This window comes from Cinclus cinclus, chromosome 2 (assembly GCF_963662255.1).
Source record: "Cinclus cinclus chromosome 2, bCinCin1.1, whole genome shotgun sequence".
In the NCBI taxonomy this organism is placed as follows: domain Eukaryota; kingdom Metazoa; phylum Chordata; class Aves; order Passeriformes; family Cinclidae; genus Cinclus; species Cinclus cinclus.
This window is the reverse complement of record NC_085047.1, coordinates 25,489,631-25,516,783: the sequence shown is the minus strand read 5'-3', so window position 1 is coordinate 25,516,783 and position 27,153 is coordinate 25,489,631. Positions and strand designations below refer to the sequence as shown.

The 27,153-nt window shown below is 44.0% G+C and overlaps 1 protein-coding gene across 1 annotated transcript; it reads right to left on the bottom strand.

The window, feature by feature from the left end:
* Positions 1-1,558: 1,558 nt before the first annotated feature.
* Positions 1,559-26,184, bottom strand: GAP43 (growth associated protein 43). Its single transcript, XM_062514874.1, has 3 exons — positions 26,160-26,184; positions 23,151-23,837; positions 1,559-1,647 (listed from the first exon to the last, which is right to left on the bottom strand). Exons 1-3 carry the CDS (start codon positions 26,182-26,184, stop codon positions 1,559-1,561), a joined length of 801 nt encoding a protein of 266 aa, XP_062370858.1.
* Between the last annotated feature and the right edge of the window lie 969 nt (positions 26,185-27,153).

Here is a 27,153-nt window from a genome sequence, read left to right as displayed (position 1 = left end):
TAATCATGGCAGTGAAAGAGCAGTAATTAGCTTTTATGAAAGCCCGGATATTACTAAATGTATTTTAACTGTTTGCTCTCACATCTCATAAAGACAGCAGCAGACCCAGATGGCTGTATAGGCTCAGGGTTTGGTGTCTGTCAGTCTTCTACTGGGACAGGCTGAGTGGCACCAGGAGACAGCCCGCAGCCTGTGGGAAGCAGTGGTGGAGATTCAGGAAGTGGGGCACTGCTGACAGCAATAAATGACAGATAAAAACCTTGGCCCTCATTAGAGCTGGGTGAAACACCCTGGGTTTTGAAGGAGCAGGAATGAGGTATTTCTCAAAGTGCCACCAGCTGGTTCCTCGACCACCAGGCCTCATTCTGCCCGTGTGCCCATTTATTCAATAAATATTGAATAATAACTGGTCCAATTTATTTTGCCAAACAGAACAGATTTGAGGGGCCACATTATGCTACTCAGGGACTTCAGCACAATGGGGTGAACATCATCCTACTGTGGCAAGAAGCTCAGGTCCTAGGGTTCTGTCCCCTCACAGTCCTTGGCCCACCCCTTGGCAGGGGTTAGACCTTGGAGATGGATCAAAGCTGGTTCCCTCTGCAGGCTCATGCCTCCAAGGTCACCATAGTTCTCCAAATGAGGGCCTAGATGTCTCCTTTTGCTGCTTTCATTATTTATGTTAGTCAGTGCTAACATCTTGCTCAAAATCCAAGCCTGCACCCCTTAAAAATCCCCTCATTAATGCCAGGGAGAGAAGACAGTCAGTGACTGGTGGCCAAGGAGCACAGCTGGGCCATGCAAGAAGTGGCCCACCAAAGACCACAGGCCAGCAGGATGTACAGCAGCATAGAAATGTGACACGGTGATATTAATGATAATTATTCTCATTTATTATAATTATTGTTCAGTTTGAAAAAAGGAGCCTGGAGCCAAGCATTATGCTAATTGGCACATTTTCTGGTTGTTGCTTTAGTTTTGAAAACAAGCTGGGGTTTAGTATTATTTTTTGTTAATTTTGTTTGTTGTGTTTGGTCTTTTGTTTGTTTTTTCTTTCGTTCATTCCATCACATTGAAAAAGGAAGAAAAGAACGTTTTTTCCCCCTCTTTTGTTTTAACTCACTCAGTAAGTCTGGACTCCTCAGATGAACATAACATTGCATACACACACACACTTGGAGAAGAGAGAGAGGAGAGAGAGAGAGAGAGAGCGCTCGCAGTGGGCAGACAGACACACGCACGCGCCAGGTCAAAGAACTCTGATACAGTGCAAGAATTTTCCCAAAATGATTGGATCATCATTACCAAAAACTTGCCATAACAACACCAAGAAACAAAGAAATGTTTAAGCCACACTGTTTGACTGGGATTTTTCCTGCTTTTTTTTTTCTTTAAATGTTTGCCACACAGAGAGAAAAAGGGTTTAAGTGGTAATGGGAGAGGGAGAGACAGGCTCACAGATGTGAGCAGGAAGGGGGGAAATCGAGATTGGGGTAGGAAGGAAGGATAGAGGATAGGGGGAGGGAGGGAAGGGCAATGGGGAGTAATTTCTTAATGTTCAGGCATTTTCTTGGTCCGCCTTGCTCTCTTCTTCTTTCACCTCTTCCTGCTGGGCACTTTCAGTAGGTTTGGTTTCTTCTACAGCATCTAGTGGGAAAAGAGATGGTCCAGCGTTAGTCAGCCATGATCTAGAGCATCCTGCATGTGCACATAACCTGACAGACTGAATGGCTTCAGGTTTCTCTCTCTCTCCAAAATTCAACCAGGTCTCAAAGTCCCTGGAACTTTTGCAGCATAGAAAGAACATGCTAAGGTTCAGCCCAGCAGGCAAATATATAGCTCTCACAAAACACCTTCAGCCAGAAAGCGTGTGCCACTGGAAGGAGCTGCCTTGCTCACTGCTGATGTGCCAGACAACCACTGTTCATTTCATGAGGGGCCCTGATTAGACTCCTGGCTTATCAGCTAGATCACAAACCCTTTTACAGAACCCACTGCCTGTACCAACCACAGTTGAATCATTGTCCCCCAATTAAAATATGGATACTTCCAGGTGAGACTTAAAGAGAGTCACAAAGAAAAAACTCTATAAACACTTGAAGCCTGCAAGACCCAGAGGGAAGAATTTTATACCCTGTAACTCAGACTTCTCTTACACTGAACAGAGATCTAGAGAAATGTCTCTAGCCTTCAAGAATGGGAGCCTTCATCCTGAGGTTGCCACATCTCTCCAGTTTTCTGGTCTCTCCTTCCAAAAGCAAAGCTGCCCTGAGGGGAACCAGTGAGTGTAACTGGAAGCTGGATCTGCCTGTCAGTCAGACACCTTGTTCTGGTGCACCATTCACATGAGAAGTTAAAGCTAGTGCTAGGAGCTATACCACAATGAACTAGACAGAGGATCAGAACCCAGGGGAAGGCAGAGGCAGACAGGAGGAACGAGGCAAATGAAAGGAATGCCCCTCAAGCTGGAGTGATCTCACTCCTGAGTTCATCTAGCCCATGCCTCCTTCACTGCAGCAGGACAGATTTAACTGTCTTGGAGTTTCTACTGCCCAGCTCTCAGCAGGGTGCACAACATGTTGCCAGCCTCTTTCAGAAACAGTGCATGTACTGTGTGGATTGCTTTTTACAGAACAAGGTGGTGATGGACCCAGGGCTGCAGGGCTGTAAGACAGAATAATGCACAAGGGTCTTAGTGCACTGTAATGACTGGTCTGCTCCATTGCCATCTCTCCCTTTTCCTCATTGGCTCCCAGTCCAACACATACACAGCCCATTGAGAGGTCAAGCAAGCAGCAATCCAGACTTGGGGTGAAGAACATGGAAAAGAAACAAGCACTGAAGAACACTTGGGACAGACCACATGTCATTGGCATGACACATAGTTGTATCCATCTAATTCAGAGAGCACTAGGATTCCATGCACAGTTCCTGGCTTCTCTGATGGGCTACCAAACTACATTGTACCAATAAATAAAATGGACACTGGTCCCTGGCCCCAAGGCTGACTGGTACCACAGAGCTTATGTCCATATGGCTAAACTCTCTTCTTCTCCAGAACAGGGTAGCTGTGTCTGGGACTTGTCTGATGCAAAGCTACTTTGTGTACACAAAAATCACACCAGGGCCTGTGCTGTCAGCCTAACAATGAGGATATTCAGTTGCCAGTGTTTAGTTTGTGAGGATTAGCATCCTCATACCCATGTTTCGTAAGAATGCTAACTGGGATGTGAAACTTTCCTTATTGACGCCATTCACTCATTTTGGCCTGGTCCATTTGATGCCATCAGATGGCAGACTTGTATTTTCATCCAATACTGGCAGTAAGTGCTACATTCCTTCTTCCCTCTTCCCTTGAGCTTTTTTAGCTTAGGTTTTAAACATGTTTCTAAGCACCACTTCCTTATGAATCACCTTTAAGCTGTGTGCAACTTCCCATTCTGAATCATCTTCATTAAAGGCTCTGCTTCTGGACCTTCAGATGCTTTTCATCTTAGTATGATCTTCCAAAAGGAAATATTTCTGTGGGAATCCCAATAGCCTCAGCCACTGCATCTGCAAACCCCCTGTCAGAAAAAAAATCTGTGGATTTTCCTTCCCTTGATACAGAACAGCTAAGGAGGATGGTATTCAAAGACTCCATCTATATCTGGTATGGCTACCACAACAGACCAGAGACAAAATAGGCTACTGATTGAAATAAGACCATAAAAGTATCTTTGGGAGGGAAAGCTTGGCCTACTTTTGTAATTTTCCTGAATGACTTGATCACTGGGAGGGAGAATAATCCATTTAATGCTGCTCTTCAGGGCATTCATAGCAGGAGACACATTGAATTATGAAGGTGAGACTAGAATCCAATATGCAACCATCTACCCCTAAATTTGACTGGAACAACTGTTGTTAGCCAGCAGCAAAGTCTGGTTTCCTACAAGGCTCTGACAAATCCTAGTAAGGCAGAATTTCTGGGGTTTTCTCCTCATGCAAATGGAAGATGAGTGAAAGAGCCACAAAGAGATGTAACCTGTCTTCAGGAGCATAAGTCCTGACACTGTTTTTCATTGTGTTTAAAACTTTTTGTGTCTTCCTACCAAAAATATGCACATGTTTAAGCCAACAGTCCCACAGCCCCTCCAGGGTAGCACAACAGACAGACCTGTAACACAGCAAGAACAGGGACAGACAGATACTGGGGGTTCCTTCACATCTGCTGTGCTACCAAGTCACACAGATGCCCTGTTAATCAGCAGCTGAAAATGGGGTCCAGCTCCTACAGTGGTGGGCCCTTGTCAGCACTCCAGGAGGGATGGACAGGAAATCTGCTCACACTCAAGGTGGAGAAGCTGGCAGTGATGCTGGTTAGCTCACAGTGTTCCCATGCTGTCCTTGCTCTTGGGATAACCAGGCAAGTTGAAACACAATTTTCTGCCATGTTCTATTCCTCTTTAGGTCACCACAGTGGCAAATCTAATTTCCTGGGACTGCCCGTGGCAGCTAGCGACCCCTGGCTGGCAGAGGAACTGCACAGAGGTGCCTCACTGTCCCCATTATCTTCTCTGGGGAGCAGACAGTGGCAGGCTGATGACCCTGCTGAAGAAAGCCAGAGATTGCACTGATTTCTCCCATGGATGAAACAGACTGGACTAACTGGGATCATGGAGCAGCAGGAACAATTAAAGGTCACTTCATCACACATTCAAGTCAACAGAGAGGGATCATACAACTGAAATGCTAGACTGTGCAAATCCCAAACATAAACAAGCTTTTTGAATAAGAATTATCACACAAAATTCAGTGAATCACTCTCCCTCTTTTCTCTTGCATGATGTTGAAGCAGTAAGGGGAAACACACTGTGTACTGCTACACCGTGCCAAGATGTGTTTTATTTTCTAGCAGCTTTACCATCACTTCACTGATCTTTGGGGTGAGAGAAAAGAAGCAACCTGGTGTTATTATGTAGTAATGAACTTTAGCAAGAAGCAATCTCATAAAGGAAAAAATAATTCAGCACAAAAAAATAAGTTTGAAGCTATGGTGTTGGTAAGCCACAGGAGTAAAAAGAAGAGGGTTCACTCTGTGCAGTGGGAGCAATGCATCACAACCCCAGTGACATCATGGCCAGTTAACAGCAGTTTCTGATTCACAAGGAGAGGTGAGACAATTTATCTGACTCACCAGTTTGTTTGATGCAGGCTATTTCTGCAGTATTTTCCGGGCTTTCTCCAGCTTTGTTTTCAGTGTCCCAGCAAAAGGGGGCAAGCTATCCCCAGGGAGATTAGTAGATAACTATCCTATGCCCATATATAGCTATGGGCATTCCATACATCAGAGAGGATATCTCTTACACTGCTTTTTACCCAATATTAGTCTTGATTTTCCACTTTTTTGATCTCTGGGAATATCATACCTGTGGGTTTGCAGTGGAGAAATAGCATTATACTGCACAGAACTGCACAATTCAGGCATTTTTCATTCACTTTGCACTTGGCTGCAAAGGTGACAAAAAAAAGTGGTTGAGAATTCAGGCCATCGCCTGCTTGAGGAACAAAAGCATTTCTTTCTGGGTAGCTAAAATTCCACCTGTCTAAATCTACCTCCCTTCTTAACATGCCAGCACTGTGAGAACTCCTGCCTGAATGATCAGAACCCCTTGTGTCCACTTGTAAGGAACAGAACAAGCAGGAAGCAATGAGCTCTTTCTTCAGATGAACCTGGACTGGGGTGGCATCAATGTGCACGTGGTGACATCATGAAATGAGAAAGCTGAAGTCAGAGTGGATGGACATCTCACCTAACTCCAGACATCTACAGAGAGACATCTGCAGCTGACCTTCTCATCTTCTCCTTCCTTCCTAATTAGTGGAAATAAATAGGACATTTCTAAGACTCTATTAACTTGTCTTATTTGGTGCCTACTTTAGGACAAGTTGCAGCCTGCAGCAAGCCAAGGTGGAGACATTCATATTTGTTCTAGAGCACTCCAGCTACAAAGCAAAAAGGAAAGACCCAGACTCATAAAATGAGTGTAGAGGAAAGAGCAGGAAGAGAGGCAGAACTGTAATGTAAAGGAAAAAAAAATATATATATGAGGGGTGGCCAAAACCAAATTCAGTTCGGAAGGGAAAAGCAAGAATGGCTAGGTCAGAAAGATAAAAATATCACCTCAAACTAGCAACAAAACCAACCTAGTTTGTGCTTGCAATCGTCACCCTTACACTTTTTTTAATGCACACCAATCATCACTTGTGCTGTTCGTGGTTACTCTACTCCTGTGGTCTCACCTTCCTAGCTTTAAGATTTTAGTTTGCTTTTTTATTTCAATCTTTGGAAATCTGTGCTGCAGTCCAGATCATCTTATAGCATAGGATAATTTTGCCAAAGAGACAGGCATTTATGAGCTGAGCTGCCACTGTTGTCATTTCCATTTAGCACTCTGGATGGTGCAGTCAAGTTGAGAAACATTTTGAGCAGGTTTGGGCAAGCCTTAAGCGGTTGCTGCAAAATTGTTTAAGGGTAGAGCTGCACGGGGGGGGAGCGGCTGATGTGTGTTTGTTTCCCAGCTGAAGGGCCTATGTCAAAGAGAGGCTTGATACCTACAGCTCCAACTGGCACCTGCTGAGGAACAGCGTTACTCGTGGAAGAGTAACAACCTGGAAGTGAGATACAGAGCCTCGCTGCAATAGGGTCTTGAAGAGCTCCTGCCCCTCAGCACTCCACTTATTTCCTGGAAAGGGTGAGAGTCATGTCTGTGAGCCCTGCTGGGGAGCAAACGCCTGGAATATATGCAGCTCTGGTTGCTGTGAAGCTGAGGCAAGCACGCAAGCAGCAGTTCTGCTGGATGGTGATGCTTCCAGCTGCCTTTTCCAATGCTGTGCTCTAATGGCTGAGCATGCAGGCTCCTCTCCAAGTCTCTCCACTGCCCTACATTAGTGAAATTAGGTTGAGTGGATTTCCGGGTAAAACACTGTCTCTTGGGACCTGCCCAGCTCCCGACTGACTTGCCAAGATTAATTAAATCAGTGCAGACATCAGTTTATGACCACAGTAGCAGCAACCTCTCTGATGATCATTTCTTTTGTGGCTGGTGGCTTGGGTTTTGTTTTCCTTTTTGTCTCTGTTCCACTGCAGATCTTTAAATTACCACAGCCAAGAGACAAGAAATTGCAGAACACTCTGGGATTCTAATACAGATACAGAGATTTTGCTTTTGCTGCTTTCTCAGTGTTTGCATAATTATTGCTGATATTGACTGTGCAGCTAGAACTCTCCTGTGCAGTCACACTGAAGTACTGCCCAAATCTACACAGACATTGCTCTCTCTAGCATTTGTTGTGCATCCTCCTTTCTCTGTCCTTTGCCAGCTACAGCTTGGGCAGAGATGAAACTGAAAGCCTATTCCTCATCTGGTCGTCACTCTGCTCACAAATATTAATCTCGGCTTTCCTGTCCTGTTATAAGCAGATCGCTCTACTATTTTTTTTTTCAGGATAAGGAGCACTAGAAAGCCTCATTTAAAATCCCTGCCTTGAGCATCTCCTAGTTTTAATGACATTTGGATCCAGATTTGGATCCAGGCTTCACAGCTTGATTCATCTGTCCCAATCCATCTGTCCTTCTAGCTAGCCAGAAGTCTATTCCAGGCAGACGATGGTAGGTCTGAGACTGCTGAAACAAGACACTCTTCAGGTTCAGAGCTGTTGCTTACACAGTTCTCTTTCTGATCCATGTTAGCCCATTGCAGTCAGCCCTATGATGCATCATGTGCAGAGCTAAAATCCTCCACCCTCCCAACTTAATGCTTCTGAAAACTGGTAGACTTAATGCCACCCCAGCTGAACACTGAGAAATTAAGGAACTGGGTATTTCAAGTAAGTGGCTGTGTCTGGTACAGGGTATCAACTTGTACAATTTCTCCCAAATCCCTGGTGAATTCCTCACCCAGTAGCGACAGACCCATGGTACTGATTCCTGTGAGCCTTGGGGGTCCTGGTGAGCACATGGCACACAGGACATCTGCAAACCCTTGGCACACCCTGCAACAAGGTGATGGGGAGGTGTGTCCCCACTGCAAGTAGCAGGCAGGAGGTCCATGGAAGTTGCCCAGTAATTACTGGAAAGAAGCAAGCAAGTCAGCCTGTTAAGGTTGAAACAAAATTGTTAATATGGCCCCAATACATGGTAGCTTGGGCCTCCTATTCCTGTACCATCCCATCTTTTTCCAGAACCATGTAAGAATGGTTCAGTTGCCCCAGCAGTGAGGGGGAAAACAAAACAAAAAAAAAAACAAAAAACAAAACAAAACACCAAAAAAAAACCCCCAAAGCCACAAAAAACCCCAAAAAACCCATACAACTTCTGCAAGTCCCACGGCTGGTGACTTTGGTCCAAGCTTGGACAGCTGCCTCTTGTTTTGATCCTGCTAAATCCTCAGAGGACAGCCAGACACAGTTCTGTTGTCCCAGCTGCCTTTGTGCCTTGTCAGGCTGAAGAGCCAGTGGTTTAGCGATTTCCACTTCTTCTCATCCCACTCCATGCCTTTCTTCCTCTAGCACCACCATGGAAATCCAAGCCTGCATTGGCATCCATGTTGCAGTAGATGAAAAGGGAGGGAATGGTGGGAGAGATGCTCAGGATGCACGGCAGTGGGGAGGGGGTGTCGAGGGGAGTCAGGTTCACAGTTCCATTGCAAAGCATATCTTTCACAGTGTCTAGACGCCAGCTGCTGGGTTGCCGCGGAAACTCCCCAACTTTGGCTGAGGGAGGGAGTATTGAGGTCTCTAGAGAAATGGGAGTGATGGAGGAAGAGGGTGGGGAGAGAAAAGGAAGGATGTTCCTTATGAATGTGGGGTATTAAAGCTGTTATAGCTACATTTGCAAATATTCTTCCATCCTGGAGAATGGGAAAGAAACAGCTCTCTTTCTTACACTGCTGTTTCTTTCCCACACCCATGATGCAGCCAGACATGGAAGCTGAGAAAAATGACATGCCTACTGCTGACAGTTCATTTATCACTGCCTATTACCAGCACTTTTGTCCCAAACCTCCTGCCTACTGTACCCATAAGTGGGAAATTTCAATCCAGCTACAACTGGAAGAAGACCTACCAGAGTCTTTACGTTTTCATACAGCAAGATCTCCTTTAGCAAGGCCAGTCCTATGGCCACTGTCACACTACAAGCAAAGGTAGCTCCAGGGAGGAGATGGTGCTCCACCTGGCAGCAGTGTCATCTGTCACCGTGCTTCTGTGGGGATGCTCTGCCACACCAGGTGGGCAGGTGGGAGACTGCGTAGTACAGTGGCCAAAGGCAAGGTAAAAGAGCTCTTTCAGGATGAGAGTGCCTTGGAGGCAGATATGTTACACTGGCATGGAGGGGACTCCAACCAAACAGGTGCTGTGACCTCAGAGGTGTTGTGACCTTACCTCAGCAGACCTGTGAAGACCAAGGTTCCATGGTCTTCACAGCCAGGGAGCTTGAAAGGGAGAAATGGGAAGTGACTTGTGCAGAATGTCTCCAGCCATGAGCTGGGATCAGAGCTGATCTGATGAACAATCAGGTACTCAGCTGTCCTGAAGAACCAGAGGGGCTCCCTCCAGGACTGGTTCCAAGCTACTAGCCCCTCTATCTCCTGTGTTCATTACTTCACCTGAAGAAAACTGGAAAAAACTACCCACAAGGTGTTCTTTATTCCTCTCCTCCCCTGCCCTTGTTGACATAGGTCCTGCAGACCAGAAAGGGTACTCTTTAATTCCACAAATACTTTATTATTCAAAGAGCTTGAATACAGAGGTTTTAATTTCCTTTCAGGTGTGGAATATAGCAGTTGACAGCTGCTCTTGGCACATGGGAAAACAGGATGTCCCCATCTCATGCAACAGCATTCTTTTGTGTCACCCATCTTTTCTCCCTTCCTGGTTTAAGTTCTGGAGGATGGTTTAGAAAGAGAGGGCATGTGAGGGGACAGAAGACACATCCATTTATTCTTTAGCTTCTTTAGAACAACTGCCCTATGAAATTATAGGGAAGAAATCAGAGAAAAGATAAGAAGAAATGGTATTACCCTGAATAGATATAGGCAAATTAAACCTTATTGAAGTGACAGTTGGTGATTGTTCTACAGCCAGGACATTCCTAGCAATGTAATTAATTCAGGGAATTAAGCTTACAGACCTTTGGGGATGAATTTGGAAATGCCAAGCAGATGCACAGAGAATAGCACAGGAAGTGACAGAAGTTTGACAGACAGATCAGGTCCTCTGAGGTCTGCCTATCTCACAGCTCTGCTGAGCAGCCTGGCAATGGTGGTAGGATCAGTATGGGGATAAAAATGAACCTGAAACTGTGGCAGACTGCTGGCATTCACACACCGCTGATCCTGAAATAAAGAGGGTTAAGAGGAAGGAAACATGCAGAGTGGTAGAGCCTTTGGGTTCTCCATCTACAGCTCCTACCTCCTCACACAGGACTGACTGTGAAGTTCTTCTTCTCCCCTTCCCCAGAAAAACTCGCTAGGAAAAAGAAACTAAAGGAGGAAATCTTCTGTAATTATGGCAAAATGGCCTATAAATTCCTTTAGTGCATCCAGAATAAATGGGCTGCTCCTCCCCTTGTACTCCTCCCTCTTCAGCTGTCGGTGGCAGGAAGACACATTGCTGCAGCCCTTACTATAAACTATACTCGCACTTCCCTTCCCCCAGCCAAAAAGACATGTGCCATTCATAAGTTGGCTGACTGCTGGTCTCCATTATTAAAGTCTAGAAGACTGATAAATTGGGGATTCATGTAGCCTGCAAGCCTCCAACAACCACATTGCCATGGAAACCAGAGGCAGCCTCCATCTCCAGCAGAAATGATATTGATCTAGCTGAAGGCAGGGAATTACAGTCAAGGGGAGGACATAAAATGTCTCTTTTTCTTCCCTTTGCCATCCTCCCATTTTGAGTTTAAATGAAGGAAAAATGTCATTTAGAGATCATTACTTTGTTCCCATCTATAATCATACACCAAGGTTCTGCAAATTGGATGTTAAATTAATTAAATACCTGTTGTCAGGCTTTCCACAGCCATCTTCTTGATAATTGTCCCCAGCAGCTGCAACATTAACACCACCAGCTCTTTGCATCAAAGAAATTACTAATATTTCTCAAGTACATGGCTGGTGCACACCCATATAATCCCAACATGTTTTGTGCTGGATGAAATACAGGCACTGCTCTCCAGAAGCAGTTTAGGCTTCATGCTGTACTCAAGGAAACTCCTGGGAGCCTTTGCTTTTCATTTCATCAGGAGAAGGCTTGAGAACCCAGACACAGGAAGAGGCATTTTGAATTATAAACGTTTGTGGGAAAAAAACCCATTTCAAGACATCACAGTGGCATTGCTGGTGCAGAACAATTCTTGCCTCTTCTTGAAATCTCATGTCTGGGACTGCTTAACAACTGCTTTTCCAAGGATGGAAAGATCAGGAGTCACAGCACCTGTCCTGCAAAACTGGGTAGGGAGATGGACACTTTCCCCAGATCATATAGAGGCAAGATCCTCCTGGTTTGACTTAAGGCGAGAGATTGGGCTGTGTAGTAGTCCCTTCTGCCCCAAGAAATCTCTGTGACCAAAGGTGTGTGATACTTGCCCAGTAAGTGGTCACCTCTAGAAAAGAAGGTGTAGGGCAGCCCTGAGCCTGGCACTGGCCATTTCAAAGAGACAAGCTGTACAACAGGAAGGAAAGAAGAAACTGTCTGGAAAACCTCTCATGAGTGCTCTTATTGACAGCACCAGTATTCTCTGTGAAGGTGGCAGCAGCTTGCATCAGTAATTCTGATTTTAATTCACATTTGGCAAGCCCTGGGGTTTTTTGTTTGTTTGTTTGGTTGGTTTTTTTTTTTTTTTTATTGTTGTTGTTTTTGTTTTGTTTTGTTGTTTTTTTTGTCGTTTTTGACCAGTTTTGAGAGCCATTTTCCCAGTTGGAAAGGGACTATCGAGTCTCTGAACTCTTGAGTGCTACACCAAGCAAACCAATGCAGCTGTCCCACAGTTGCCATCTCAGTTTAATTGGCTTTTAACAGTAACAATTCCATCAGGCAGATAATGAATTCGGCCGTGACATGAGGGCACTCGGTGGGATAGCTGCAAATTCTGGACAGACCACGTAGGGGCGCAGCCAGGCAGCCCCATGCCCTGTGCACAGTCAGCTGCGCCATAGCCAGACTGCGCCACCTCTCTGGAGCAGCAGGAATGTCTGGGTTGTCAACAGCTCCTCAGTATTGTCCACTGTGATGGAAAAAAGTACTCTTACAGCCCTTTTCCGAGCTAGTCTGCAATGACAAGACTTCTATTTCTCATCAAAGGATATTTCCCTTGGCCCTGACTCAGCTGTGGGACCAAGCAGTAGCTGCTCCTCCACCATCTCATGTACAGCCAAAGCCTGCCATGAACCCCAGCTCTGCACAGGTCCACAGAAGCTGCCAGTTATCATGGCTTCCACATGCAGAGTTCATATATTTTTGGCCAAGGTGGAGCAGCCCATAATTTTGGCTTGAGCACCATAATTTTGACAACGGTGGTCACAAGAAGAGGGCCTGATATGAGGCATAAGCTCATCAGGTCTAAGCTGCTCTGACATTGCTCTAAAATTGCACTAAGGCATAGGAAGTGGCACCCCACCATTTTGTGCTCTTATTGTCTCCTTCTGCTGATTTTATTTGCTATAAAGGTACTTGGCTCAGGCCTCGCCTGCTGGTCACAGAGCAATGTTGTGAGGTATCCATGTGAATGAACATGTCTCTCTTACTCTTTCTCTCCTGCTGGAGCTGTTCCAGTTCCATAAACCATTAAGTATTTATTGGGCCAGAGGAAAACATTGACTCTATAGACCAGTGGTGAGGGCACTCATCTGTAATAGGGGAGACCAAATGCCACATCCCGGCTCCAGCAAACAATAAATAATTTATACAAAGTGGAACAGACCCAGCAGGAGGGATCAGGGGAAAATGTGTCCAGCAGTCCAATGGCTTGCTTGCAAAGCTCAGTGGATTTCAGCTTCCTAGGATAAGGCCCACCCTGTCTTCTGTCCCATTCAGGGAGGACCTGACCCTCCCATGCCAGCTATTCTAAAAGCAGGCAAAGACTTTCTTACTGCTTTATTTTACCAATCCCATATTTTCTGGTAATGGTTTATATTAGGTTTGGGTTTCAATAATTAAAGGGTCATTTAATGAAAAAAATTATTATCTCAGAAAAATTCCAATCTATCAGAACTCAGAAGCTCTGAACAGTTGTGGTTTGAACTGTGATCAGGCTTAACTCCTCTGTTTGGCAGAACCATGTCTATGTGTTTTGTTAGAAATGAGGCCAAGAAGTATTTATACGCTACATCATTTAGGAGGGTCTGGAATTTTCTCCCTCTTCCTTGATGTAAAAATCAATTACTCCGTCCATCTATCTCGTAGGCATTTGAGTTCAGCAATGAAAAAGGTTTCTATCTTGAGGCACAAAAAACCACGTTCTTTCTCATTTTATGTCTCTTTATTGAGTGCAGTGAACAGTGCTGGGTTAGTGTCCCTGGAGACCAAAATCTGCTGCTCAGCAGCAGTGTTGTGCATTTCTTCCCCGTGCCTTCCTGGTGGGCCTCAGCTGTGTTTGGGAGAGGTTGTGTCATGGACAAGAGGTCAAGTTTAGTCCAAACAGGCACCATGCTTGGCCAAACTGGCAAGTCTCCCAACAAAGGCTTGACAATAGTGGTGGGATGGCTTTGTGGAAACATACCTTCAGCCCCAAATATAAGCTTAAAGGCAGGTGCCATACCTGTTTGCAGTTTTTAAACAGAGTTACAAGATCCAGGTGACATCCTCACTGCTTGGAAATAAAGAAGATAGTTCCTTTCACCACCTGGATGCCTGGTGTACTAGTTGGACTGTGAATGCAGACAAAGGGCCAGACAGAATTTCTGCTTCTATGAACTGTAGTAGCCTTACTGAAGATAAACTCACAGCAGCTGTCTGATCATATTCTGTGAATGGAGGGAATTTCCATCCCTTCTGACAACAAGAGAAAGCAGAGGACCAATGTTTCAAGATTGTGCTGAGTGCCTTCCAGGGGGACAAACATATAGATGATTTGTGAGCAGATCTAAGATTAAGACAGACTACTTCAACTCAGAAATATTTATGATGGGGGAGCAAACCAATCCCAGGGTTTGGTATCCTGTGACATATTCCTTGTTTCATATACCAGTAGCTGGAGGTTTTTTATAACTGCTTGTGACACTGAGGCTGAAATCATGGATGATATCCCAGCCTTGTATAAGCAGGATAGGTAACAGGACATCTAAACTGGAATACATACTCTTTTTTTTATTTTCTAAGCCCACATCCAGTAAGGGAAAGGAGTCCCACATTAATTTGAAAACTAGGCTGTTATGGACTTAACCACACAAGCTTTCATTCACATCTCCCTGTTAGAGGCTTGTGTCATTTCCAAATCAATATGTGCCCCAAGCTTTGAAGAACATCAAAGATGTTTTTACAAGTACTTGCCATCACCCCAACTTTAAATTACTTTTACTTTATTCCATCTTCCATCTCTTCAAGTGGTTATCAAGTGAAGTCTTTGAAACATTTTTCACAGCTGCAAAGTCAGTTTTCTCAAAGTCAACAGCACTGGGGAATATTCCGCATAATGGTCACAGCTCTTGTTCCTGTTCTCCTATCCCTTTCATTGTACCTGCAATGCATTATCAGCTATGGTTCTGTACCACTGCACCCACTTCAGCATTGGAATTTGGATGCTCTTCCAAATGTCAGAGAGATTTTCTTCTTCATTAAGTCCTGAAGGTTACAGGTAATGTCCAGTTATCACTACTGGCATTACTAATTACTGTGTTTTGCTGAAGGAAGACGGAGAGGTTGAATAGTGTCTTCCAACTTCTGCTTTCTTTCATAATGAAAAGAAGACTCTTTTGCTATTACTTCAAGGTACAGCCAGGAGGTCTGACATTCTTTGAACATTGGATAATTGTGATCTTATGACCTTTATCTAAGATTTATTTGCATGAAACACCGAGTCTTGCTTTCCTGGTCATTAGAGGAGCAGCATTTTCCTTTACATCCCTGGACCCTGTCCAGCTTTCCATAGTTCTTTTCCTGACTACAACCTAGCAAAGGGCAGGTGTCCAAGGTGGACTCCTGACTGCCAGGAATTCAGTTGAGATTTTTCACTCTGTTCTAATGTCCTATGCTGACACTGATGTACCTAAGGATGCAGAAAGAAAAAAAGAAACATTTGCACAGACCAAATTCACATTTGGTGATGATATTACCAAGACTCTTAAATGGTACAGGCCATTAGAGCTAAAGGATATGTAAAAGGAATATTTGACAGGGAATACAGAAGTAGGAAAAAAGCCATAGTTCTAGTAACCTGCAAAACCAGAACAAACTCCTCTTCAAAGAATAACAAAGCACACGATAGCAGTACTCTCCATCATTTGGCTTTCCCACATAGATTATTTTTAAAATTTTGTCTATTTTTTGCCTGATAGATATCCAGAGAGGAAAGCTAGGAAATGAGGAAGGCCTTCTTTAAATCAAGCTTGCAGCATGAATGTAATCTTGAGAAATATTGTGCTGAGAAACCTCTTCAAATTTGGCTTGTGTAATATGTTCTTTCACAGGTCTCTTGGAGGTCCAGAATTGGAGGTGGAAACTGTCCCACAGAGCTGATGCCAGTGGCTTGACTTGTAAGCCTTCTGTCACTGCTTACACTTCCCTTCATTCTCTTGGCCACTGCCCAATCTCACAAATCATCGTATGGCTAAATAAAATATTTCAGTAGTGTCTTTACAAAAAGAGTCATTGTAGTCATCAGCGCTCATTCAGTAACTGTCTGTAAAAAGGAAAGATGTTGGTGTGCATAAGGACTGGGATGAGGAACAAAACAGAAGAAATAACACCTTTCTGGAAACATGTAAAGAGTTACAGCTTTTTTTGACTAATGTGAAGAGTATCTGTCATTACATCTCATAAAATAGATCTGCAGATTTGAAGGGAGTACAGAGAAAAGCAAGGGAGTTCCTAAAAAGCATGGGAATAATTTCATATAAAAAGCAGTTGAAAGCACTGCTTGTGTTTTCTTCAGGAAAGAGATGAACAGCAAGGGCTATGAGACTATGCCCTCTGTGCATAAGTACATACTGTATGATGATACCCTAATCAAAGGCATAAAGTAGGGCTACCATAAGCTTTTGCTGTTTTTGTGACATAGCACAAGCACGGAAGGTTATTTAAAGCAATAGTGGCCAATTCATCACTGAACTTTTTGACCATTGTACAGTTGGTTGGGGTTAGGAAAGCTGTTGCTACTTGGTCAATCAGATATTTTGTGTGCATGCACACACACCTGCACACACACATCTGTGCCATATAACAGCACAGTTATATTAGCATCAGAAGATAATATATTATGCTTTACTTGTTAAACCAAATCTTAGACAATAAAAGACATGGATGAGTCCCAGCATCAGAGAAGCAGTTTACCCTAGATCTGCCCATAGCAGCGTTTTGTGCTAGCCACAGTGAGAAGTATAATAAATGGATATTAGCTCTGACCTAGCCTGGAAATTTCTGTGTTTCTCTGCCAGTTATTTGCATGGATCCTTTTAAGTGCAACTTCACCTTGCCAGAGTCCATGAAGTTTCCAATGAGACTGGAAGTAATCACGGCACTGACATTGATAGTCCAGTATTAATGCACCTATTAAATAGCTGCTGAGGAATGTCAAACTAATTGGACTGTGCTGACCTGGTGAACTTTCCAAATCCTTATAGTCTGCATGTGGCAGTCATCTGTACCACAGAGTCAGTATTTCTACTTTTGAATTTCAGCTCCCTGGAGCTGTAAATACCAGCTGATACTTTGCAAGTTCATATCTATCAGAAAAGTCGAGCCCACTTAATCCTAGTGTAAAGAGATGACACTGGCAGTGGTGCAGAGCACTTCTGGAAGCTACAACAAACAGCCATCACTTAAATTTCATTGTCTGTCTGTCCAGACTATCCATAGGTCTGCTACTTGAGCCCTTCTCATCAGAAATTTTGTTTGTCATTTATGACAGAAAGCCTTCCTCCCACTGATCATTTTCTGAAGATGATCTGAATGAATGCAGTGGGCCACTGTGGAAAACACTGTAATGAAAGTGATTTAGAGCAAAATCTATGTGGAGTTTAACCACTGGTCTTGGCTGTAGAGAGCCATGTGTTAGTCTGAGTGACTACTTAACAACATGGCACACACTGTGACACTGGCAGGCAGTGCCCTAAACAATGTCACCCATACAAGTGGTTTGGAAGAGCAACGGCTGTAGTTGCTGACACCAGAAGGGGTAAAAGATTGCTGTCACCTTTCCTATAATTTGCAGCCTTCACAAAATAAGCCATGCAACCAGCCTTGAGCGTCCATACATTTTTACTGAGGTTCCAGGAGAACTGGGACCTCTTAGGTATGAAGGAGTGCTTACCCCACTCTCCTCAAGAGGCCTTTTCCAGAGCTGGTCCACACCTTTTCATCAGTAAATATGTTTCATGTCACCTATGATTTTATTAAAAAAAGGTCAAGTACTACTTTACCGCTGGCCCACTAGTGTAGTTCCCACCTCTACAGGGCAAGCTGCATCTTATTAGGAAACAGCAGACCTGAGGCACACTCAGGATAAGAGACAGTATTGCACTGCAATAGAGGAGGAAATCCTACACCTCTGCCAGGTTTTGTGTAGGAAAATTGTGACATTCCAACCTGCCCATCACATGGCTGTTTGCACCAGTGCAAACCCAGCTATGAAATAGGAGATGTTTGTACCCATATAGACACAATTCGAAGATTAGAATTTCAGAGCTGCTGAGGACTAGACACAGACTTCACACTTCAGCATGTGTCAAGCAACTTAAACTGCATTCATATAGTCTTTGTTGCTGGAGTAGTACTACAGACAAGAAAATGCTGCCATGCTTACTTAGAGTTGTTCCCTCTGGGGCAGCCTTGGAAAGACTATGGTGTGTGCATTGCTTTCTTTGGCTGCCAGGTGTAGCAGCAGAGATAAGCTCCCTTGAAGCAGGAATGGCAGTGAGGTTGTTCTGCCTCTTGCCAGCTATTCATGGGCCAAGACTGAAATTCCAAGTCACACAGCTGCAATTCTCTCGCATAGTGCAGGCTGCATGTTCTGGCTGGTACAAGACAATAGACTGCTTCCCTTTCCAAATCTTTATACAGCCAGTGCTCCTTCCATCAATATGGGGATTGGACTGAAAACAAAGAACTGAATCAGTTGTAAACCATGAAAAAGGATCCACAGGGACTTGCTCCCTCTGAGGAAGTGAAGGGAAGATGATGCCTCCCAGTGCTCCTTGCTTGCACGATACAGGGCCCTGGGGGAACTGCTAGCCCACTTACATGCAAAGCACTTGTCACCTGGCTGATTTTTCATTTCAGCTGTGAAGTTGCTTCATTGTAAAGCTATTTCATGAAGCAGGAAAAGCATTTTTCATTTCCCTAAAAAGAAGATCCATTTGTTTCCTTAGGCACAATTTACTCTTTCTTACAATTCTGGGGTTTGTATTCTTACCTGACAATCTGAGAGTGCTTTGATGTTAGAGCCAACCAAATTTGGAGGTGAGACTTGAAAAGTTGTGAAAGTAGAAATTGAATCTAACACTCTGTGACCTTCACCTCCTCTCCTCCCTGGGAGGACATCACAGCCCATCTTCTTCCATAGTCTCCTGCGCTGGATACTGATCTCATTTCAATGCTGCAGTACCAGACTCTTTCCAGTAACCTTCATGAAGGCTCTCTGGATTTAAGCCAATGCAACTATGATTAGAATGAGTCTCACTTCCTCATTCATATGCAATATATAAATTTGCCCCACCATTTTTGGATTCTGTCCTGTTGAGTAGGTTGGCATTTAAGGGAGCCTCTCTAAGCATAATACCAACACCAAATAGCCAAAAGCTGGATCATAAGAAGAAAATCTACAAATCTAAGTCATGAAAAAGATGCTCAGATGACAAGACAACTTGGCATTCCTATCATCCACCAAATGACATGAAGAGGTTTGAGAAATTGTCCTTCTTACATCAATCCTTCATTGCCACTGAACAAAGCCCACTGACTCATTTCATGCCTTACCCATACTGGAATCCATCTATTTTTTAGTTTTAGTTGCACTGAGGATTGCTTAGGAACTGCCCTACAGTACAACCTGGAATGCCTGGGGTTCCAGACCAGCTACTATTGGACACAGGACAGTTGTTTGAAGCTGATTCCTAGGCCATTACCAAAAGACAAATAGAACATATAGAACTGAGTAACAAGGAGAGAGGTGAGGGCTGTCAGGGGAACTACTAACTGGTACAAAAAAACACTCTTTCCATCCCCCATTCCAGAAATATTAAGCATTAAAAACTCAGCACTTCTCTTTATCTAGTTAGTTATTCCTTTCCCCACATCCTGTCTTTTTCTATCCTGCCCATAGATAAAGGCAAAAATCTCTCTTGGTTATTAATTAAATGCCTTTGCCTTTTGCTTGTGCTTGCACCAGAGAAGGTATCCACAGATAGCATGATATAGACATTGTAGTAAAATTCAAGGCAGATGAACACCACCACCCCAAAGCAGCACAGTCGGCACGCCTAGGGTAGTGGCAGCCAAGCATACCATGGCAACCAGCCAACCAATGACACTGGCCAGGAGCCAATTTGATTTATTTTTGGCAGCCTGACACAGCACACTACTGTGCCAGTCTTCGATCACAGAAATGGTAAGAGGTGACCTTTGAAGGCCAAGGGGACAGATGAAGCTGAAAGAGGATCTGTCCCTGGGCCAGAGAAGCACTGAAGTGGCAGATGTCCCCTCTTCCATGAATGACAATCACAGTCACACCAGCAACCACCAGGGCTGTGTTTGCTGGGGGAAGACTGGGAGAAAAACTGAGATTTGGGAAATGTGTTTAAGTCTATGGAAAGAGTAAGTTACAAGAGAGACAGAGAGATTTAAAAATATGAGAGAGTAATAGTATGAGGACGGTAAAAAGAAAACACAGGCTTTCTGTCAGGAAATATTTCCTGCCTGTGGGTGCTTTCATACTGTGATGATGCTCTTCAGTGGAATATTCTTTAAGAAGGAAACAGCTTCTTACTGTTGTGGACATTGTGCTATAGAGTGTATTGCAGAGCATAGCCCGAAATCCTCAAAGAGATGTACAAGGAGACCTATTTAATCTTTTGTATTTCTTTCTTGGATGACTCTGGGGTCACTTAGCCAGCTATTCAGGTTTGTGACAGGAAGGCTGATATCATAGTGGAATAGAAATTCAAGAAAAATCTGTATTAATTAACATTTTAAAGAGGATATCAGCTTGACTCTGGCCATGCACCTTCCATGTTTGCTTTCTGCAAACATTGTTAAGCTTGAGTGTTACTGCATGCATACTGAATAAGTATAAATGAATGCGCATACTGGTCTTGAACACTTGATCAACGTAAACTCATTTTTAAATATATGTTTGATTGTAGATTTTCCAGCTTCCTCTGTTGGCTAGATGTTTACATAAATTAATAGTATTGTGCACAAATGCATATTAAATTATGCATTTTAAATGGCCACTTCAAATGATGGGTCCATAAATGGTTAAAACCAACAAAATCATGGGGAGGGTATCTGAAAATTATTCAGAATATTGCATAGAAATAAACAATTGTTTCATGAGTGTCGACTCTAAACAGGTAAAATAAATGAAAAATAAAATCAAATAGCTTGCTACCTCTACCCATTAGAGTAGATTAATTTGAATAAAAATGGAATGTCAATTCAAAGTAGAATCATCCTTGCTTAGGAATAAGGCACCACAGGTCTTAAATAATAGGAAATTAGTATTCATTATACTGTGTACAGAGGACCCCAAAACACTGATTCACCCTGCCCTATTCTTGCCATTGATGTTTATACCTTTGGCCAAGTATAAAACCAACACAAGTACAGCATGCAGCATAGCAAATTATATTTCATTAATCACATGACATTTATGTTGCCACTTAACTCATCATATAAAGTAAGAACAAATGGCTGGAGACCTGGACAACAAAAAGCAAACATGGACAATTCAGTTCCAAGGCTTATTTCTAGAAACTTCTGAATAAGAAGTAAAACCAGCAACCCTTGGTAGTTGTGTTTTTGAAGGCTGCTCCCCTTGCCCATCCCTTAAAATCCCAAATGTCTTGCATGAGTTCCTCTCCCAGTATTTAATCTGTCCTTTTGGATATCTGTTCTTCCCTAACTGTCCACATTGTTCATCAGGAATAGAGTTCCCTGAAGCCCCAGGTTAGCTATGAGGCTTGAAAGCCTAATTGGAGAGTGGGAGTTGCAATTTGTGGAGAAGTAGTGGGCCAAATGAAATTATGGAGAAATATCTGCAAGTACAAGACTGGGTGCTGAGGCTCTCTAAAATTTACATCAAGCTGTTTGTGAACATCAAGGTGATATGCAACATTTCCCCCCAACAAGCTAATGAATGCAGGCTGCCCTGTACAGCAGAGTATTTAATGAATGTGGAGGCCAGTTTTGCTAGGTGCTTCCTCTTAACTGAATTTCACGTGGAGCCTCTCTTCAATGTTACCTTTTCTTTTTTTTTGTGTTCTATTTCTGTGATAAAAAAAGAAAGGTCAAAAACAAGAGAGAAAAATATCTTCAGATCTTTGACATATTTTCTACTCAGCTCAGTATCACAATTTATATCCAACTCTTCTTTATGGTTTGTAAATGTTAGATTTTTGTTAAAAAATGTCTACTTTTGCCTCTTAAAACTCTTCACCCCTTCCCAGGGGAACTGGTTAAGCAGACTTGCACTCAGTTAGCAGTGAGGAATTGAAAACAATTCTAGAGTGACTTTCAAGTATTCAACCCTCTCTTCGGTCCTCGCTCAGGGCCCTTAATCTGCTAGGGCCCTTAATCTTTCCATTCCCTATCTGATTCTCTTGCTATCCATGTCTGAATTAGCCAACATGTCTAAAAGCTTCATTCAAGCTTGCCTGGCATGGGGTACTCCAAGTCGAAACCCTACAAGTATGGGTGTGGATGAAACCATAAGCACTGCTGATAATAAGATGTTCCTAACTAGAATGTGGTTGTGATGCCTAGAGAGGCTGTTCTGGAACAGAGACTAGACAGAATAAAAGAATAAAATAGGTATTTATTGAAAGGCCTTAAAAGGATATATCTTGGGCAGTTACAAGAGCCTGGCCAGGGCTACACCCAGGATGGATCCAAGATGGATGCCAGTCATGAGTTTTTGCACTTTTTTAAGTTTTGGACCTTTAACTATTGGGGTTAATTGTCCAATTTCAGCCCCAAGTTATGAAGTCTCGAACTCCTGGATTGCCTCCTTCACTTCACTGTTATTTATGCTTGTTGGGTAACAGGTGTCCTTGATTCTTTAGCTGGGAAGGGATTGTTTTTTCTAACGACCCTGTGAAGAGAACTCACTAACACCTAATATGAAATTTCAGAGTTACATACCAGGCAATAGAGAATCTGAAAAATATAAAAGCTGAAACTTAAGGCATCATTTACCCCCTTTAGTACTAACCAGCACTAAGAATCTCATTCATACACAAGTAGATGGAAGAAAGAACCTTTTGACTCCATGACCATCCCACCAGCAAGGTCTCCTGCAGTATGAGAGAGATTTTGTCTGGTGAGATTTTCAGCTAAAGCTGGAAGCTTTCAGTGACCTGGCCAAGTTGCCCCAGTGGAGCTGTCTGTGTTAGTGTGACTGAAAAGGTTCATCACTATCTTTCATGTATGCAGAGCTTGGGGAGCTCTCCCTTCAAGCCTCCCAGCTGGCAGACACTCTCCTGCCACCATGGAAGAAAGGGCTGATAACACCTACATCTAGAGGAACAGGAACCTCAGCAGGAACCTCAGTATTTCCAAAAGCTGATTGGAAGCAGGAAAGAGGGCGTTAAGTAAGAAATTTATCTCCCCCACCCCTAAAAACTGGCAAGGGGATTCCCTTGTTAATCTCGTCCCCACACCATCTCTTGCTCCCAGGAGACCAAGTGAGGTACCCATTTCTGGAGAGGCCATTCCCAAGTGAGGCACTTACTCACCTGTCTTCTCTTCGGTTTGGCTGCTCTCCACTGTCTCCATTTGGGGTTGCGCTGTTGCCTTGGCAGTAGCATCCTCTGCAGCAGGGGTGGTGGTGGCAGTGGTGTCAGCAGCAGGCACGTCGGCTTGTTTAGGCTCCTCTTTGTCTTGGGCTTCGTCAGCCTTCAAGGACGGCGAGTTATCAGTGGAAGCTTTAGTGGCACTTTCCCTTTCGGGGGCAGTGGCAGCAGCGGGCTTTTCCTCTGAGGAAGCTGCAGGAGTGGCAGCCTGTGGGGCTGGCTGCTCTGAGCCCGTGTCGGTGGCTCCATCTCCTTTTTTCTCCTCCGCTGGCGCACTGCTGTCTTTGCTGCCCTCCTCCTGCTGGGCACTGTCAGCGGCGGCTGCTTCTGTGGCAGCAGGAGCCTCGCTTTCTTTGTTCTCGGCCGCTCCACCAGCAGGGCCTTCCTCCTTCTTGTCGGTGGCATCAGTCTCAGATGCTGGGGCATCTCCCTTCTTCTCCCCCTTGAGCTTTTTCCTTGTTATGTGTCCACGGAAGCTGGCCTGGATTTTGGTGGCTGCCTTATGAGCTTTATCTTCTGGTTTGATGCCATCTTGCTCGATCTTTTGGTCTCCATCCTCATTTTTTTCAGCCTTTGAAGAAGAACAAGGGTGGAGGGCAGAGGAGAAAAGAGGGAGATAAGTTAAGATTTCTTCAGGTGTAGCAGATGCTCTAATTTTATTGAGAATATTCCACTTTCCCCTCCTGCTAACCAGTGAAAAGTTTCACAACAACCTTTCCATTTGGTATGGGTTTGGAGCTGGGTGGCCCTAATTTTATCTTAAGGCTGGACAGACATAGGTCTCCAGTCAAACCTCTCCAGACAGAGGTTTTTAAAGGAAATTTAAAGCACCTCATCTTCTCTGTCAGCAATGCAGAGAGCACTTTGTCTGTGTGGAAAGGCTTTAAACAGCTGGGTTGTCTCTATTCCCATGATTCATTTTCCCATTCGTTTTGAAATATACCAGTTTTTTCCCCCTACTCATTTTCAAAACGCTCTCCCGAGGGAGATTTTCACAGTCCTTCCAAATTCACCTCTGTCTTCAAGTAGGTTTCTTTTTAATGACGCCTTGTTTCACAGGTGTCTCTAATGACACCAAGTGCTTTGTCTTTTGTATCTTTTGGGGGATTGCCAACTGAGAATAGGATTGCTGCCTTCCCCGCCACAGTTCCATGCTGTCAGACACATACAGATATTCACTGGATGTACTCCTCACAAACACTCTGACTGCAAGCGCTCCAAGCGCTTTGCCTTTGCTCTCCACTCATGGTTTTACTGAGGGATTAATAGGCAGATTAATATCACTCCTTCCAATTTCAGCTGACTATTATTATTTCTCTGACTACTGGGGGGAATTCAGCCTTCTAACAAAGAAAAGGCATTCCCTGTGTGTATAGACTTAAATCATGCATTAACATCTTAAATGGGACCAAAACAGAGTCTGTGCCTCACACTGGTCTGCTGCAAAGAGATAATGCTCAGCTTATAAATCTTCACTGAATCTACAGGACAGACCAGGCTTCACCCCAATAATTTTGCAGCTATTGGGCAAGTAACAGCTTAGCTGCATGTTGATGAAAGGACACTGTTCTATTAATAGTCCCATTGGAAAGCATTCAAAAGACCTATGTGGAAACAGAGCCACTGCCCTCTTTGCTGTCTGCATCTGCTTTCCATCACTGGCTCAGGTCACAAAACAAAGAAAACAAGCTAACTGGGAAAGATAGAAGCATTTACTTCTGTGTGGGAAAAGAGAACTACTTCTTTGGCCATTGCAATTGAGATGTGCCATCTGGGGAAAGGCTCTCATTTGAAGAGCAGAGAGAGGGGACAACCTACAAACAAGTTCAATAAAAGTGTGGCAGGAAGAAGGGAGAAGAAGACACTGTAGCTTGCAGATGTGCCACTGGAAATATCATGCCTGTGGACAGGTGGAAAGAAGAGTGGTCATAGTAGCAGTAATTTCTGGAAAACAGACTGGAAGTGATCATTTCCATAGCACAAGACAAGGTAAAGCACATGTAGGAGTGATGTTCAGCCAGGGAACCAATCTGGTGTCCACTGCCATGCCTGAGGGGGCATCCCTTATGTCCCACTGGGCCCCAGTAAGCACAGATCCCTCACTCTAGCTTTGGTGCCCATCATTCCTTAAGTGGGCATGGTGGCCTATGAGTGAGCAGCCCCAAATCATCTAGGAAAAGAGTCACACCACACAGCTGTGCAGGCATGTGGATGGGTATGTATACAGCAGGAAGTGACATGGGAGAAGCATAGGATGCTTATGTAAGGGGTGAAAAGGCTGTGAACAAATATGTAAATGGGATTAATACACAGAATTCTGCACAAGGAGTTTTTGAGCTCCTAACCACGCCAGGGACAAAATGGTTATTGCACAAATCACAGGGTGAGCATTATTTCTACACTTCCCCAAGTGCATTAAATGGCACAGGATGGAAAGTGGGGTAGACTTTTTGTGTTTGTCTCAGCTTGTCAGAGAGCAGGTGATGGTTATGTGCAAGGATGATACAGGCACCAGTAGGCTGCAACCACTTGTATGTCTTGCATAGTTAGCTCAACACTGTTCTTCAGCATCTGGATAGGCTTTTCAGCCTACTTCAGCACAAGGAGGTGGAAACAAATTGGAAGTACATTTAAACTAGATAGTGCAGAGCTCCACACTGAGCTGAGGATGGCTCATCCATCCTGCTCCTTAGACAAGTTTTGCAGCTTGCAGTAAATCTTGTGTTGCTGTGGCAACTTAACTGTTAATACGTGAACTAGCTGGTTTCATGAAATCTTTGATATGCCAGCATTACATTGTAGCCACAGCAACGTGAAAATAGACAGGTACTCCTTCAAAGAACTGTGTAACATTTAGATGCTGTAGTTTTGATTCCTTCTCCCCAAGGACTGAGGCTTGTCTCAAACAGCAGCAAGACTGGGAGACTGGAAAGACAATTTAGATATAATTACGAGGCCTTAAGTGTCCAGTCCCCATGTCTGATTGCCTGATTCCTGCAAAACCATTAGTGAATGTGACAAAACTGTTAATCCCAGGACAAACAAGAAAAACATCAACTGAAAGGAGATCTCTCTTGCCACTAGCCTTGTTGCTCTCATATCCCACATACTTGCTACACCAGCCAAGACAACTATTACAGGTCGTGGACTGCTGCATGCCTGACTCCAGAGGAGCTGTTCTGTTACCTAGATTATGCAGCCCTGTAAAGGTTTATCTCCTTCCCCTGCTAGCCAGAGCCCAGGGTACAGAGAGCCACAGGGTTTGAGCTGTGTCCCAGTCAGCCCCTTACCTGGCAGGGGATAGGAGAACAGGGAGACCAAAACCTCTCTCACCTGTACCTATAGCATAGCAGAGCTAAAAGGCTCCTTTGCTATTCCAGTGACATCATTGTGCTCTTCTCCCAGTTGGGATTACATCCATTTGAGTCCTTGATAGATCCCAAGTTGCGCAGTTGCAAAATGCATTTCTAGTAGGGTGCTTTCAGCATAATTTCGGATACAAAAGATAAGAAACATGAGACCTGGGACAGAGGTGGAGCTCAAGATCATGAATGAAAGAAATGTACTAATAGTTTGCCTTTGCCAACTGTGGCCCTCAGGAGTCTTGTTTCTATTCAGTCCTTCCCCAGTAAAGCATCCCAGGCATTTGAAATTAATTTTTTTTTTTCAGGCCACTGGCCTGCAGCTACTTCTGGGGTAGGATATGGTATCCATAAAGTATGTGTGTCATGTTGTATAACAATGGGTTGGGTGGTTGGGTGAGAACCAGGTTGTTTAGGAGGAAACTTCTGTTCACACAAAAGACCTGAGGGTTTTTCATCTGTGGATTATGTGCACAGCAGATAAACCTTAATTAAGAAAGCACTCAAAAATAACCTGTATACAGCAGAATCTCCTGGAAAGCAATTTGTCTTCCTTGGAAACTAAAAGGGTGAGTCAGCCCTGC

What these genes read in the sequence shown, in the direction of transcription:
- GAP43 (XM_062514874.1), bottom strand. Translation starts at nt 26,184, where the DNA reads ATGGGGACTGGACACTTAAGGCCTC. An exon ending in GACTGGACACTTAAGGCCTC is followed by an intron (nt 23,838 to 26,159) that starts GTAATTATATCT and finishes CTACACCTGAAG; the next exon opens with AAATCTTAACTTATCTCCCT. An exon ending in CCAAACCGAAGAGAAGACAG is followed by an intron (nt 1,648 to 23,150) that starts GTGAGTAAGTGC and finishes TTTTCCCACTAG; the next exon opens with ATGCTGTAGAAGAAACCAAA.